At 45.0% G+C, this 16,533-nt stretch overlaps 1 protein-coding gene across 1 annotated transcript in view; it reads left to right on the forward strand.

Annotated features, from left to right (window-relative positions):
* Nucleotides 1-671: 671 nt before the first annotated feature.
* Nucleotides 672-16,533, forward strand: part of LOC120662531 — a 59,203-nt gene continuing 43,341 nt past the window's right edge. Inside the window, exon 1 of the mRNA XM_039941661.1 lies at nucleotides 672-964. Within this exon, the coding sequence (XP_039797595.1) occupies nucleotides 672-964 (293 nt within the window). The remainder of the gene's footprint in view (nucleotides 965-16,533) is intronic.

Below are 16,533 nucleotides of genomic sequence, written 5' to 3' on the forward strand. Positions count from 1 at the left end.
TCGAACTATGGAGGAAGATGTTCGAAAGCAACCCCAAGACTGTGGGCGACATGATGACGGTCGTCAACAAGCACACCGTCATGGAAGAAGCCGAGCGGGCCCACCGCCTGCACAAGACCAAGAACGACTCCTCCGAGCGTCCCTCTCAGTGGGACAATCACCCAGAACGCCGACGCGACGATCTCCCACCTTTTCATGGGAAGAAGCACGACTGCGTCGAGTCATCCAAGAACTGGGACCGCAAGCGTGGCCCCTAGAACACCGTCGCCGTCGCCGAGAGGTCCTAGTTTCACTCCACCCTGAACCAAGCGGACTTGGACCGGCTCCTGCATGGCAAGTGTCCTTGGCACAAGGACGCAAACCACACCGCCTGGGTGTGCCGCGCACTCTCCAATGGCATCATCAAGGATGATGACTCCAAACGACATCACCGCGATAGGCTGAGTGGTTCCAAAATCATCCGGGCGTGCCCACGGAGGCGCAACTCAGTCAGGCGAGACGACGACGATCAGAGGGAAGATTCCCCAGGGAACTTCCAGGAAGAAGACAAGGCCGTCAACTTCATATTCAGCGGCCCCAGCAAGCCATCATGCCAGCGCAAGCTTAAGCTGGATGATCGCGAAGTCAACCTGGTGTTCAAACACCCGGTTGAACCCCTCCGGTGGTCGGAGATGCCGATCACCTTCGACTGCTGCGATCACTGGGTTCACCTGCCCAGGCCGGGTGGCAACCCCCTCGTGGTGAGCCCAGTGGTCAGCCAGGTCCACCTGGCCAAGGTACTCGTCGATGGTGGCAGTGCCCTCGACATCATCTTTGCCAGTACGTTGGAGAGCATGGGCTACGACATGACCTCCCTGGTCCCATCAGACCAGGCCTTCTACGGCATCATCCCCGGAGCCGGGTCGACTCCGGTCGGCCGGGCCACCTTGCCGGTCACCTTCGGCACCCGCGACAACTACCGCATGTTGACGGCCATTATCTCATGTTTTGACCATCAACTTCTCAGGAATAAATTGAGTATCGCACTATGTTCCATCCATATTTTATTTGTTTCTAATAAGTTACACAAGTTTTGGATGAGTTGTGCCTGCAGGAATTCACTATCCAAAGATGGTCGAAATCAGAGAAAACCCCGGCCACCCGGCACATTTCGTGCCGACCGGCCTGACACCTCCACATACATGGGTCCAATAATTTCACTGGAGCAATGTGACAAGTTCATAAGGTTCCAAAATAAGGCGGACATTTCATAACCTGTCGGTGGACCCAGAAGGCACAAGGTTCAACTCAAAAGCCCACCTGCCAGTGCCAAGAGCATCAAATGAGGAAGGCACCCAGTCCAGAGGCAATGTGGAGCGTTGATGTGCAATGTCGGTGAAACGGAGGACCGAGGAGTGCCAGAGTCAGGCCGCCCGGCCCAACCCAGGCCGCCCGGCCTAAGATTCTAGTATCCGAGGAAACCACCCGATCTACCGACCTCCTGGAGTGATCAGGAGCCGTCCACGCGAAGTCGGTGGACAGGTGGCAGCAGGGCAAGGCCGGCCGCCCTAGGCTAGGTCGCCTGACCCCACAAGTCGGCCACTGGAGCTCCCCTTTCGCGTGAAGTTCAAGCCAAGTCAGGGGTAGCGTAATCTTGCAGTGGTTACCTGATTACCGACCTTGAGCAGCTATAAATAGGCCCCCCATCCTCACTTGTAAACACACACTCACGGAGCAATTCTCTCTTCTCAAGTCTAGAGTAGGTTAGTAGTTGGGAGTTAGAGTTGAGTGGAGCTTGTCTCGGGGATCCGGAGTCGTCATCGTAGCTCGGTAAAGCTCTTGTATCTTTTCCTTTGACTATTATTAATATAAGTTATCTTCTTTATTTACTTGAGTCAACTTTACTTTCCGCAAGTTTTATCTTCTCAAGTACTCGTACTTGTCTGCAGGAGTAAGTTTTACTGCTAGTTCAGTTTAAGTTACCTTCCTTGTTTGTCGGAGTTAGTCTTACGGGTTTTCTAGCCCGTACTAGTGTAACTCAAGTTAGTGCTAGCTAGAAAGTGTGTTCCACCCCACGGTACCGTAGTGGTAGGCAGCAAGTGGTGATAGCCTTGTCCGTCCCTCGTAGTCCACTACGTTCGGGTGTTTTCATAGCAGTAGGCTTGCCAAAAGTATGTTGGGCCCCTTCTCATCCCTGTCTAGAAGTGTTTCAAGAGTCCTTTCTAGTGAGGTCCTGGTTCCGACATCAAGTTAGAAACTTAGATTAGTTCTAGTGAGGCTTTCTCAGTAGTTTAGAAGTGTTTCAAGAGTCCTTTCTCGCTCGTTGTCTTCCCAGCTGCTACCTCTCTAAGGTATAGAACCTCCTGTGTGTCGCACGGTCTGTTGACGCGAGATGATTACACACCAAGCCCAGGAGCTCCATATGCCAAGCCCGGACTGCACTAGATTTGAACCAAAGCGTGCCAGTCAATTTGACCTGTAAATTGACAAGGAAACAACAAACAGTCAAATTCAAGAGTGTATCGGCTGGATTTCCGAATCACTCTTACGCGGGGTATCGGCTAGGCTCAGCCGATACAGAAGACGATAAAAGATCGGGTATGATGATCATGTAATAGAAACAATCTGCAAGGGATCGGCAATGAGCTGCCGATGCCGATAAGCAACTAGACGTCTAGATCTAAAGCCGACACGTGTGGGGTAACAATGTACAGACCCACAAATGTATGGATTTGGACAAAGCTAAGCTTATGATTCAATCTAATCAGCTTTACAAGATTTATCATGATAAACAAGGAGCTTTCAGCCGATTAAACAGATCACTAAGCCGGGTAGTTTTGTGAATGAATCTAAACGAGAAAACAGCAATGCGTCCGAGATCAAAGCTTAGATAAATTCGATAAATTTTGAATAGATCTGAATGAATCCACAGCGATGCGCCCGGAAGCTAAAGCTCAGATTTACTCGGTAAACGAAGACTTACCAGCAAACCAAGTCGCTCAAATGTGAGGCATCCTTGATCAGCTTGAAAGAACTCGCGAAAAGAAAAAAGATGGTGAAGTCGCCGACGTGAAAGTAAATTGCAAGTAGAGTTAAGTTTGTTTGTTTGGATGTGTGTCAATCTTTACAATAGTCGAGGGGTTCATATTTATACCCCACGTTGACACAATTCTAGCCAATTACGGCAAAGCACAATTCTATCTTAAGAAACCTACTTTAATAAACAAAACACACCACCTTCCAAACCGAGACCGTCTCATATCAAAACTTGCCCAAAAAACGCTGAGATGCCTGATCGGCACCAAACCGTGCCCGATCCCTTTCTCCTGTGCACCATCATCATTTTCAACCTGGTATTCCTTCCTTTCCCCAATCCCTTGACATGTGCCAAAAAATGGTGTCAACACATGCCCCCCAGTTTTGGAGTGAGATATTTTTTGCTCTGAAATTATTTCTCAATCATAATTATTTCCTTCAAATGGTTGCCTAGAAAGTGCTCCATGCCGTTGTGATGTAAACAGCTCATCAATCCGGAATCCCGATTTTTTAGGTGGGGTCACCTTATAAATACGTCAGCACACTTTATCCCCCTTCCTTCTCCTCAGTTCCTTGCACCCAGGCCATTCCTCTCCTTGCTCAATAACTCATCCGTTCCGCCGCCTTCGAAGTCCAGTGCATTTTCTCCGATCACAAGAGGCTCTTCCAGGTTCTGCAAATGGCTTCCATCTCCGAGATCCCCCAGGAACAATAACTCCCATTCTTTTTTGCACTGCCATTTCATTCTGCGATTTGCGACTGTTCTTGATTTTCCCCTTTTTCCTCCATTACTTCTAGGCCCTTAGGAATTCAATCTTCATCCCTCTGTCCGAGCAACCTAGCATGGTCTGTCTATGTGACACCCTAGGTGTCTGCACATTAGTGTTGCATACCTTTTATACATCATGTGCTTGTTTTGCTTGAAAAAGGACCTTTTTGTAATTATAAAAGGTTATATGTGTAATATTGATTTTATGCAAGGGTCTTTCTTTAGTTTAATTTGAATTGAATGTGTAATTATAGTTTTTGTGGAGGGTGTTTTTGCAAAATTCAGTGCATTTATTGCATGGCAGCAAATTTTGCTTTTACGTCTAAATTTAAAGTGAAATTACCTTGAAAAAGATAAGTTTCCTTTAAATTCAAAATCCCTTCTATGTTTTCAAAAATAGCTCTTGAATCTTTGATCAAATAAATTTTTACACAACATCAAAGTTGTAGATCTTGAAAAATTGAACAACTTTCATGTTGGACACTTTTTCATTTGAGCTCAATTTTAAAAGTTATCGCTAGTTTACAGATTGGTCCCTGGAATTTTTGGATATTGCATTTGGGTCCCTTTTCCCCTTCCCCTGTCTGCCTGCCTCTCTGCTCTCTCTCACCGCCGGCAAAGCGGCGCCGCTCACCGCTCTGGGCCGCCTCCCCAGCGCCACCTCCTGCCTGCTACCTTCCACGCGTCGCGCCCGAGCTTCCTCGTCGCTCTTGCCCTCGCGCTGGAGACCCCCACCCCTCGCCACGCCACCCCGACCAGCCCAGGCAGCCGCCACCGCGACGCCGCCGTGGCCCATGCAGCGCAGCACTCCGGGCCCCCAACTCGCGCGCGCCCCAGCATCTGGAGAACCCCAGCACTCTATTCTATGCGCTCTTTCACTTGCTCCCCGCTCCGGAAGCCCAGAACGCCATCGCCACCCACCGAACGCAGGCGAGCCTCAAGCTCACCGTCGCCCTACCTTTTCCGCCCTTCCCCGCCCGCAATTAACCCCGCCAATCGATCCGCCTCACTCTCGCGCAGCTCACTGACCTTTTATCGTCGCCTATCCTCCACCAGAACCCCTAGCCGTCGAGCTCCGCCGCCGCGCAGAGCTCCGCCGCCACCTGCTCACCGTGGAGCTCATAGCTCCGGACCTCCTCCGCTCAACCCAGCCCCTCCATTAGCTTCGCATCGATCTCAAGTAGCTCACCCACCCCTCCCCTTCGTCCAGAACCCATCGGAGCAACCTTGCCGTCGAGTTCCCTCCGCAGCCGCCCGCCTGCTCTCGTCGCGCTGCCGCTGCAGGCCACCCCGACCTCAATCCCGGCCATCTACAGGTGCGCAAGGGTCTGTTGAATCTCCCACGCCCCTCCATCCTCGCTGCCGGTGACCCCTCTCGCCGGTTTTGGCCGGTCAACGCCGTGCCTCCTCTCTGACCCGGCCAAGGACCCCATGTTAGAAGGAACAAAAGTTCCAGGGGGCTGTCTGCAAACCCCGTGACACATGTGAATAGTGCCACCAAGGACTCCTTTGTAATTTTTGCAGTGAACTTTGAAATTCAATAGAAATTTGTAGAAAATTCGTAAATTAGCAAATCTTGATGTTCTGGAATCCTTGTACAAAGATCTTTGCAGTGGAATCAAAATATTTTGCTTGCTTGTTGGAAGTTTTTGCTGTATAAATGGTTTTGTGTCACTAGGTAAATAAATACTAGTTGTTTTATCTTTTTCTTAACTATTGCTTGAAGCCATGTCTTGCAGTGAAACATTTATGGTGGTTTGTTCTTGTAACACTAGTATTACTATAAAAAATTTTCTAGTCAGTTCTCTTGTATAGCTATTTATTTGATTTAAACCTTGTTTATTAGTCTTTAATTATGATAAATAGTTTTTGCTGATGATAAATCATGAAAATATTTCCGAGTGATATTTCTGAATAGTTTAGATTGTAAATAAAGTTTGAGGCCCAGTTCATGACTAGAACAGGAGGTAAAAATGAATCTTACTAATCTATTGTTCTGTTTTGTTTATTTTCTCAGAATTAATTATATGCAGATAAAATCATGGCAAATTCAAAGTAGCTAATTCATCGCTGTGTAGGCCTGCTGTTAAATTTTGAGCTTCTGTTTTGCTCTAGATTAATCTGTGTAATTCAATCTTGTTCTAGGTGTGATCTGAATGAATGATTTGTTGTGAATAAATGGCTACATGTTTTTTCATGATTTTTACAGGATAGCTTAATCTGTTCATGTTATATTTAGGGTAATTTTTGCTAAATTTATTACTGTTTTTGCTCTGAGTTGTTTATTTATTAGCAAACCATGTTTTGCTTATTATAGGAAATCAACCCACTTGTTTATGAAGTAGTTAACTTCCTTTGTGCTGTTGATCATGATGCCTTGTGTAGTTAGATTTGTTATTTAACTACTCTATAAACAATTGCCCATGTGTGAATTAATTTTGTTTGCTTAGCTTCGTCACATCACGAGTGTGTTTATAATTCTGTTCTTGCATTACATATAGATACGACTGCTTTATCGAACGGGACATACGAGCTGATCCCGGATTCCGAAGGAGGTGATCTCGAAGCTCAAGCGAACACCGCCGTACTAACTGAAGCCCCGGACCAAAGTTCGGAAGAGCCTAGAGCTGAAATAGTTAGTGACTACCAAGAAGGCAAGCCCCGGACATAACCTATATTTCAAATTATTATCATTTACTGTAATTACTTACTTGTGCATTTACAGTTCTTAGGATTTGAATTGAAACCCTAGATACATGATCCTAGGAACCTATGTACTGAACACTAGACCTAAGTTCGACTACTTGCTAAGCTTATAGGACCGGTAAAAGTCGAGTGATTGCCTATCACTCGCGAGCTTTATAGGAATTGCTTGTTTACTATCTGTTATCAATATAAGGACGACGGACGGGGTCGTGTTCGATATCATGACCTTTGGTGAGACCCCGTCTGTGTTGATGAACTTGCTAAGGTCGCGGTGTGTGGTAGTACTGGTTAAGTTTTTGAAAGTACTAGCCACATGCCGTAAATATGGTACACGGCAAGCCTAGTAACTTCTCGGCCCGGCAAGTGGACATACCTCCCACTCTCTTTTAGGGATAAGATGAATAACATGATAAAGGATATGGAAACTCATAGTGGTACTTTACGACTATGAGGGACGAGGTATAGAGTGCCCTATGGGACGAGAGAAGTGCCCTGGGGGACGAGGGGGAGCCCTATAGTCGGGGAGAGTGGCACTGATCCATGAACCGGAAAGAAAAGCCAAAGGTTGCTTGGAGGTGACTCGACGGTGCTTCAAGCGTGTGTGCTAGGTTTACCCTTGCAAGGTTGAATTTTGATTCAGAATCGTCCGCCTCTCACGATGAAATGAGACTGCTTAATCTCTTTGCCACACAGAGTAATAAGAGCAACAATATTATGATCAATCTTGATGTTTGCTTAAAGTTCTACCATGATTGAATAGTAGTTGCTTACATAGAATGGTTAATCAACTAGAATATGGAAAGCTAAAATGTGAATTAAGGACCTACTCTTTATTGCTTTTCAGCAAAAGGAAACCAGAGCCTCACAAACCCTGCATAGTCTAGCTAAAGTGGGTTTAGTATACCCGTTGACGGTTAAGTCTTGCTGAGTATTAGAATACTCAGCCTTGCTGTTGGAAATCTTTTCAGGTATGAGTTTTGAGGACCAGGTCGCTAGTTTGCCTTGGCCCTGCTCTTTGCCTCCTGGCTGGTCCGTCGAGTGGGATACGTCTTCGGCCGGCAATGACTTTGACGAGTAATACCATGCTTGGGCTAGCCTGGTATACTTTGACGACGTGTTGTAGCCGTCGTGTTTTATCTTCCGCTGTTAAAACTCTGAAGTTTTACACTTATGATTTGTATAACTGTTTTACCAAAGTTGGTTTTGTAATAATGGTTTGAACTAGTTTGTAATCATTATTATGCCTGTGTTGTAAAATTTGTGGTTGTAACATCTCTGGACTCGCCTTCGTGCGGGGTATGCTTGTTCGATCCGAGAACCGGTGGTTGTATCGGGACATTACCCGACAGACCAAGAATTATTCCGTTTGAAGTGCGTTTGAACTAGTGTTGCCTTTATGGTGATGCCCTGCGCACTTGAGCCGGGATAATTCAGGTGGTTCTGCCACAGCTGGTATCAGAGCTGCAAGCATACACCGGAGGTGTTGGAACCTTAAAAACTTGTTTTCTTATAAAATTGGAACAACAAGGTATTTCGGAAAACTACGTTGGAATCGTTAAGGATTGTGCATAGAACGTAAAGTCCTAGGGAATTTACGGGAATTACTAGGTGGCTATTTATGTATGGTTTATGTTATCTGACTTCCAGCACTTTACGTTTTTGTCAAACCATACTCACAAGCAACTCTTAATTCCTGTAATGACGCACCTACATTGAGGTAAGAAGGTAAGGATCCTCAGTCAGCTGAGGGAGTCTGACCTTCCCGTCGGTGATGCAAGCCGAACGCTGCCCTCAAGCAGTGGCTTACTTGAGGTGCTCCCAATATACCAACGATTAGTTGACTATATTAGAAGTAAAGTGTACTCAGTCAGCTGAGGGAGTCTGACCTTCCCGTCGGCGATGCGAACCGAACGCTGCGCTCAAGCAGTGGCCTACTTGAGCTGCTGCAAATATATCGATCTCGGTCGACTATATTGGGAGTAAAGGAACTCGTGAATACGCCACTAAGTAGCGTATGTTAACGTTGGCCATATGGCGGAAATTGTATGGCTGCCGCTTCTATAGTGAGCGGTAATGTTTGGGGACGCTTTCATGAGTGCTGGCATGAAAGGTTCAATGGATATATATATGTTCTGTCAATCTTCTGCAGGTACACTAACCGCAATTCGATAAATTAAGAACGGTTAGATATTACCGACTAGCTATATAGGGAGAGCCGTATTTATGTATGCCACCGTGCTAACCACGTAAGTCCAACGATAGTTGGCAATTGTTTATCTTGTGAGGACGGTCAGGACGTGCATGCATATTTGGTTGATGTTCGAATTAATTCCTAGTATTTGAAGTTGTTATATGAGCTTTATAAGGAATTTCTTGTATGAATCCTCATAGATAAGTGTTAGTGTGCTTAAATCATGAGTGAGTTAAATTTTAATTCTAGGAGCATGCTTGTTAAAATGCTTAGATTTTCTTGGATGAAAAAGATGGTTTTGAGTCGTGTCTTCATCCTCAGCCCCATCTTGTTATAAGGATCTTTTCATTCTTTAGAATCTCAAATGATGAACCAGTACCACTTGGAGGTTTGTTACTTTCTGAAGTTGGTGAGACCAGATAATTCTTTGAATCAGAATCATATTTTCTCCACATTCTTCTTAAAAAACTTTATTTGAGAAGGTCTTTTGTAAGTTAGTGGCTTTAGATTTTGTATGAACCTTACCATTGATCTTAGCTTGTTAATCAATCCAACCCTTGATCAATGCCTTGAATCTATTCCTATCAAAACCATTATTCCTTTTTTCCTTCATGGCTCCCTGGCTAAGCCATGATGTTTGTTAACAAAAACCCCATCAATAGTCATTCTATTCCTCTTGGTGTTATGCCGGATCTTGCTGGCTATTTTGGATATCTAAATCCTATATTTTCATTCTTGCTCAGTTAATTTTGGATAAATTAAAAGGTTCCTTGATAATACAATGCATAATGTTGACTTTTGAATCTGTAGTAAACCTTTGAAATACAGTCCTTGATGCAATAATCATGCATCACATCATTTCATGACATTCGTCAATGCATAGTGTTGCATCATGATCGGGAATCTGTAGATTGACTAATGGGTATACGTTTGAGTACCACTTCATGGGTTGTCTTTGGTTCCTATCTTATCGTTGCTGGCGCTATTGGGTTGCCACTCTTGTTTTCTCTTGTGGTGGAGTTTAGTCATATAACCTTGATGCCGCGACAAAACCTAGACTCTCGTGTGCGCTGCAGCCACATGATTGAGTTACTAGGAGCGCGCTGGTGTCTAGGCATGTGTGACGTAACTCACTGCAATCCCCTTCTATGCAACCTTACTAGTGTCTTAACCTCTTATCCTTCCTCAAGTGTATAGGGCTAACGAGTTTTAGTCGGGGGAATATGGGTACGATATGTGCATTGCACTGTGTGCATCATAAACTCATGTGTGTATGAATCATACTTTATGCATCTCACACGTGTGTCAAACACGAGCATCGCCATTCTTGCATCATGGTGTATGCATCATTAGATCAACATCATGACTATTGCATTGCGTCATATGCACCATTTCAGCTGCACAGGGAACATTCCATCATTGCATTGCACCACCATTGCAATCCTACATCTTATGGGTGCATCATTATCTTGGTTTCGAGCATTTGCACTTGGAGTTGGAAGATTTTGTCATTACCCCTTGATGGCATTGGCATACATAAGCATATTTTGCCACTAGCATCCTGCAACTCAGTCCGATAATAAAATCCTGAGCAAGGATGTTCCAAAAATCTTCTCCTAAACCATTCTTTGTGTATCCTCACTTGTTCTCACAAATCTTGTGCTGAATCTCACCAACATCCATTTTCTTCATGTGGTGATCTCAGCATTGTGAGAACTGGCCACCTTGCATCATTGTCGTTCCTCGTTCCTTTTGACGTTCTCTTTTTGGATCTGAAAATCTTACATGGCTTACCTATCCGATCACGTTGAAAAGCCGTTCAAGAATTAAGTTCGGGCGTTTGCTTAAAAGCATCATCGTCATCGGGAGGCGTCCCTAGCTGCATACAAAGAGGAAGTTCCTTTCACCTTAGTAGGAAATTCTGGTTTTGGACTGCATGTGTAACCTTGAGTTCCCTAAACCACCTTGCTTATTTTGGGCTAGAAACTCTTGTATGCAATACAGCTATTTGTGTGTATGAGGTTTATGTGTGTCCTCCTGAAATAAAAGTTGTCATACTGCTAAAGATGTCTCCACTTTATTCTGTTTCTTAGGTGAATAATGGAGTATGCAGTGGGAAGTAGTAGGACGGACCCTGGTCAGGGGCACATCAACCTTCTACCCTCCGACGTCGTGATAACCGAAGCAACAATGAAGCAATTTGAGCCTTGCCACTGTTGTAAGACGTACGACCGCCCTTGTCTACGAAACAGCTTCAGCAAAAAGAAAAATGATCACAACGAAGTATCCAAAGGATATGCTAACCCCAGACCAAAAATAAATGGGATGAAAGAGAAGGCACCGACTGGACCCTCCGGTGTGCAGCCACCGAGATATCGTTTGATGCCAAACGCAGCTCCTAAGGCCCCACCTAGAAATGCTCCATCAGACAAATGGATTCTTAGGCCACCCCAGCAGCAAGGAGCAACTAGATTCTCAACACCACAGCAACAGCAACATTCTGGTCCAAGGACAAATGATCAACCGTTCAGTCGCAGGAATAGTTACAACCGTTGTTTCAATTGCAGGAGTACCTTCCACTTTGCTAAAAATTGTCCAGAACCCAAGAAATCTTATTCGAGTCAGAACTTCAACCAGAACACTAACCAGAACAATCAAGGCAAGCGCGAGAAGCAAGACATGCAAGGGAAGATCAACTTTATTACTCTTGATAAACTTTCGGAGCAACAAAATTGTCCTGACTTCCTGAATCCAGGTACTTAGCCTCCCGGTCTTTTCCTATTCTCGAATCTCGGGGCGAGATTCCTTTTTAGGGGGGAAGGCTGTGACACCCTAGGTGTCTGCACATTAGTGTTGCATACCTTTTATACATCATGTGCTTGTTTTGCTTGAAAAAGGACCTTTTTGTAATTATGAAAGGTTATATGTGTAATATTGATTTTATGCAAGGGTCTTTCTTTAGTTTAATTTGAATTGAATGTGTAATTATAGATTTTGTGGAGGGTGTTTTTGCAAAATTCAGTGCATTTATTGCATGGCAGCAAATTTTGCTTTTAAGTCTAAATTTAAAGTGAAATTACCTTGAAAAAGACAAGTTTCCTTTAAATTCAAAATCCCTTCTATGTTTTCAAAAATAGCTCTTGAATCTTTGATCAAATAAATTTTAGCACAACATCAAAGTTGTAGATCTTGAAAAATTGAACAACTTTCATGTTGGACACTTTTTCATTTGAGCTCTATTTTAAAAGTTATCGCTAGTTTACAGATTGGTCCCTGGAATTTTTGGATATTGCGTTTGGGTCCCTTTTTCCCTTCCCCTGTCTGCCTGCCTCTCTGCTCTCTCTCACCGCCGGCAAAGCGGCGCCGCTCACCGCTCTGGGCCGCCTCCCCAGCGCCACCTCCTGCCTGCTACCTTCCACGCGTCGCGCCCGAGCTTCCTCGCCGCTCTCGCCCTCGCGCTGGAGGCCCCCACCCCTCGCCACGCCACCCCGACCAACCCAGGCGGCCGCCACCGCGACGCCGCCGTGGCCCATGCAGCGCAGCACTCCGGGCCCCAACTCGTGCGCGCCCCAGCATCTGGAGAATCCTAGCACTCTATTCTATGCGCTCTTTCACTTGCTCCCCGCTCCGGAAGCCCAGAACGCCATCGCCGCCCACCGAACGCAGGCGAGCCTCAAGCTCACCGTCGCCCTACCTTTTCCGCCCTTCCCCGCCCGCAATTAACCCCGCCAATCGATCCGCCTCACTCTCGCGCAGCTCACTGACCTTTTATCATCGCCTATCCTCCACCAGAACCCCTAGCCGTCGAGCTCCGCCGCCGCGCAGAGCTCCGCCGCCACCTGCTCACCGTGGAGCTCATAGCTCCGGACCTCCTCCGCTCAACCCAGCCCCTCCATTAGCTTCGCATCGATCTCAAGTAGCTCACCCACCCCTCCCCTTCGCCCAGAACCCGTCAGAGCAACCTCGCCGTCAAGTTCCCTCCGCCGCCGCCCGCCTGCTCTCGTCGCGCTGCTGCTGCAGGCCACCCCGACCTCAATCCCGGCCATCTACAGGTGCGCAAGGGTCTGTTGAATCTCCCACGCCCCTCCATCCTCGCCGCCGGTGACCCCTCTCGCCGGTTTTGGCCGGTCAACGCCGTGCCTCCTCTCTGACCCGGCCAAGGACCCCGTGTTAGAAGGAACAAAAGTTCCAGGGGGCTGTCTGCAAACCCCGTGACACATGTGAATAGTGCCACCAAGGACTCCTTTGTAATTTTTGCAGTGAACTTTGAAATTCAATAGAAATTTGTAGAAAATTCGTAAATTAGCAAATCTTGATGTTCTGGAATTCTTGTACAAAGATCTTTGCAGTGGAATCAAAATATTTTGCTTGTTTGTTGGAAGTTTTTGCTGTATAAATGATTTTGTGTCACTAGGTAAATAAATACTAGTTGTTTTATCTTTTTCTTAACTTTTGCTTGAAGCCATGTCTTGCAGTCAAACTTTTATGGTGGTTTGTTCTTGTAACACTAGTATCGCTATAAAAATTTCCTGGTCAGTTCTCTTGTATAGCTATTTATTTGATTTAAACCTTGTTTATTAGACTTTAATTATGATAAATAGTTTTTGCTGATGATAAATCATGAAAATATTTTTGAGTGATATTTTTTGAATAGTTTAGATCGTAAATAAAGTTTGAGGCCCAGTTCATGACTAGAACAGGAGCTAAAAATGAATCTTGCTAATCTATTGTTCTGTTTTGTTTATTTTCTCAGAATTAATTATGTGTAGATAAAATCATGGAAAATTCTTAGTAGCTAATTCATCCCTGTGTAGGACTGCTGTTAAATTTTGAGCTTCTGTTTTGCTCTAGATTAATCTGTGTAATTCAATCTTTTTCTAGGTGTGATCTGAATGAATGATTTGTTGTGAATAAATGGCTACATGTTTTGGCATGATTTTTACAGCATAGCTTAATCTGTTCATTTTCTATTTAGGGTAATTTTTTCTAAATTTATTACTGTTTTTGCTCTGAGGTGTTTATTTATTAGCAAACCATGTTTTGCTTATTATAGGAAATCAACCCACTTGTTTATGAAGTAGTTAACTTCCTTTGTGCTGTTGATCATGATGCCTTGTGTAGTTAGATTTGTTATTTAACTACTCTATAAACAATTGCCCATATGTGAATTAATTTTGTTTGCTTAGCTTCGTCACATCGCGAGTGTGTTTATAATTCTGTTCTTGCATTACATATAGATACGACTGCTTTATCGGACGGGACGTACGAGCTGATCCCGGATTCCGAAGGAGGTGATCTCGAAGCTCAAGCGAACACCTCCGTACTAACTGAAGCCCCGGACCAAAGTTCGGAAGAGCCTAGAGCTAAAATAGTTAGCCACTACCAAGAAGGCAAGCCCCGGACATAACCTATATTTCAAATTATTATCATTTACTGTTATTACTTCCTTGTGCATTTACAGTTCTTAGGATTTGAATTGAAACCCTAGATGCATGATCCTAGGAACCTATGTACTGAACACTAGACCTGAGTTTGACTACTTACTAAGCTTATAGGACCGGTAAAAGTCGAGTGATTGCCTGTCACTCGCTAGCTTTATAGGAATTGCTTGTTTACTTTCTGTTATCAATATAAGGACGACGGACGGGGTCGTGTTCCATATCATGACCTTTGGTGAGACCCCGTCTGTGTTGATGAACTTGTTAAGGTCGCGGTGTGTGGTAGTGCTGGTTAAGTTTTTGAAAGTACTAGCAACATGCCGTAAATATGGTACGCCGCAAGCCTAGTAACTTCTCGGCCCGTCAAGTGGACATACCTCCCACTCTCTTTTAGGGATAAGATGAATAACATGATAAAGGATATGGAAACTCATAGTGGTACTTTACGACTATGAGGGACGAGGTATAGAGTGCCCTATGGGATGAGAGAAGTGCCCTGGGGGACGAGGGGGAGCCCTATAGTCGGGGAGAGTGGCACTGATCCATGAACCGGAAAGAAAAGCCAAAGGTTGCTTGGAGGTGACTCGACGGTGCTTCAAGCGTGTGTGCTAGGTTTACCCTTGCATGGTTGAATTTCGATTCAGAATCGTCCGCCTCTCACGATGAAATGAGACTGCTTAATCTCTTTGCCACACAGAGTAATAAGAGCAACAATATTATGATCAATCTTGATGTTTGCTTAAAGTTCTACCATGATTGAATAGTAGTTGCTTACATTGAATGGTTAATCAACTAGAATATGGAAAGCTAAAATGTGAATTAAGGACCTACTCTTTATTGCTTTTCAGCAAAAGGAAACCAGAGCCTCACAAACCCTGCATAGTCTAGCTAAAGTGGGTTTAGTATACCCGTTGACGGTTAAGTCTTGCTGAGTATTAGAATACTCAGCCTTGCTGTTGGAAATCTTTTCAGGTATGAGTTTTGAGGACCAGGTCGCTAGTTTGCCTTGGCCCTGCTCTTTAACTCCTGGCTGGTCCGTCGAGTGGGATACGTCTTCGGGCGGCAATGACTTTGACGAGTAATACCATGCTTGGGCTAGCCTGGTATACTTTGGCGACGTGTTGTAGCCGTCGTGTTTTATCTTCCGCTGTTAAACTCTGAAGTTTTACACTTATGATTTGTATAACTGTTTTACCAAAGGTGGTTTTGTAATAATGGTTTGAACTAGTTTGTAATCATTATTATGCCTGTGTTGTAAAATTTGTGGTTGTAACATCTCTGGACTCGCCTTCGTGCGGGGTATGCTTGTTCGATCCGAGAACCGGTGGTTGTATCGGGACATTACCCGACAGACCAAGAATTATTCCGTTTGAAGTGCGTTTGAACTAGTGTTGCCTTTATGGTGATGCCCTGCGCACTTGAGCCGGGATAATTCAGGTGGTTCTGCCACAGTCTAGGTCCCATGGGTAATCCAGATCCGACTAGCATAATCAATCCGGAGACTGGCAGAATCCCCCTCAAGGCCTCAAATATCACATTAGACTGGTCTCTCGCCTTCAGATCTTTGCCAAGCGTCACTCCAGGATGGAGAAACTGGTTTCGCAGAGTAGCAGGCAGTCACCGAGACACCTGGGAGCAATATGACATTAGCCAATGTCTCAATTTATCTTTGTCTGAAATGGTCAGGAACGAGCTGATGCTCATATCGGCTTCCTTCTTTTGGTCTGATGCCATCAACACCTTCTTGTTTGGTCACGTTCCAATGACCCCAACCTTGCTAGATGTCATGATGCTGACTGGTCTAAATATCACCGCCTCCGACCAGTCTTTTAACTTCCTGGATAGTGCTTCTTTCAAAATAGAGACCAGGACCATCGGTGGGTGAAAGGGATACATTACCAAGAACATGAAAACTGGTTCTGTATCTCTCAAAGAACACACCGCTTTCCTCAATATGTGGATAGAAAAATTCATCTTTTGTGGTAAAACAGTGGGTCCAACAAACAACACGTTGAAGATGGCTGAAACTCTGGCTAGTGGAAATCTAGTACCGCTTGATAAACATCTTCTTGTATCATTTTATCATCTGCTTCACCAAGTATTGGCCAAACTTAGGGCCGATCAACCAATCTCTAATCTGGGGGGCCCATGGTGGTTCATACAATTGTTGCTGAACATGTACATGCATAAAACCATGGGCATCAGGCTGTCAGAAATGTCCTTCCCAACAGAAGACTTTGGTGAAGAGGAAAACCCAATTACTCGTTGTTGCACTTCTATCGGCGAAGCTGCTATTATGATTGCCAATGACCCCAATGTCTTTGGCAAAACTGACTTCTTCAAATGCTTCTACAATGGCTTTATCGAAAATTCCACTATCTGGTTTGCATATCATGATGATAGCAAGGAATACA

This window comes from Panicum virgatum, chromosome 2N (genome assembly GCF_016808335.1).
Source record: "Panicum virgatum strain AP13 chromosome 2N, P.virgatum_v5, whole genome shotgun sequence".
NCBI lineage: Eukaryota > Viridiplantae > Streptophyta > Magnoliopsida > Poales > Poaceae > Panicum > Panicum virgatum.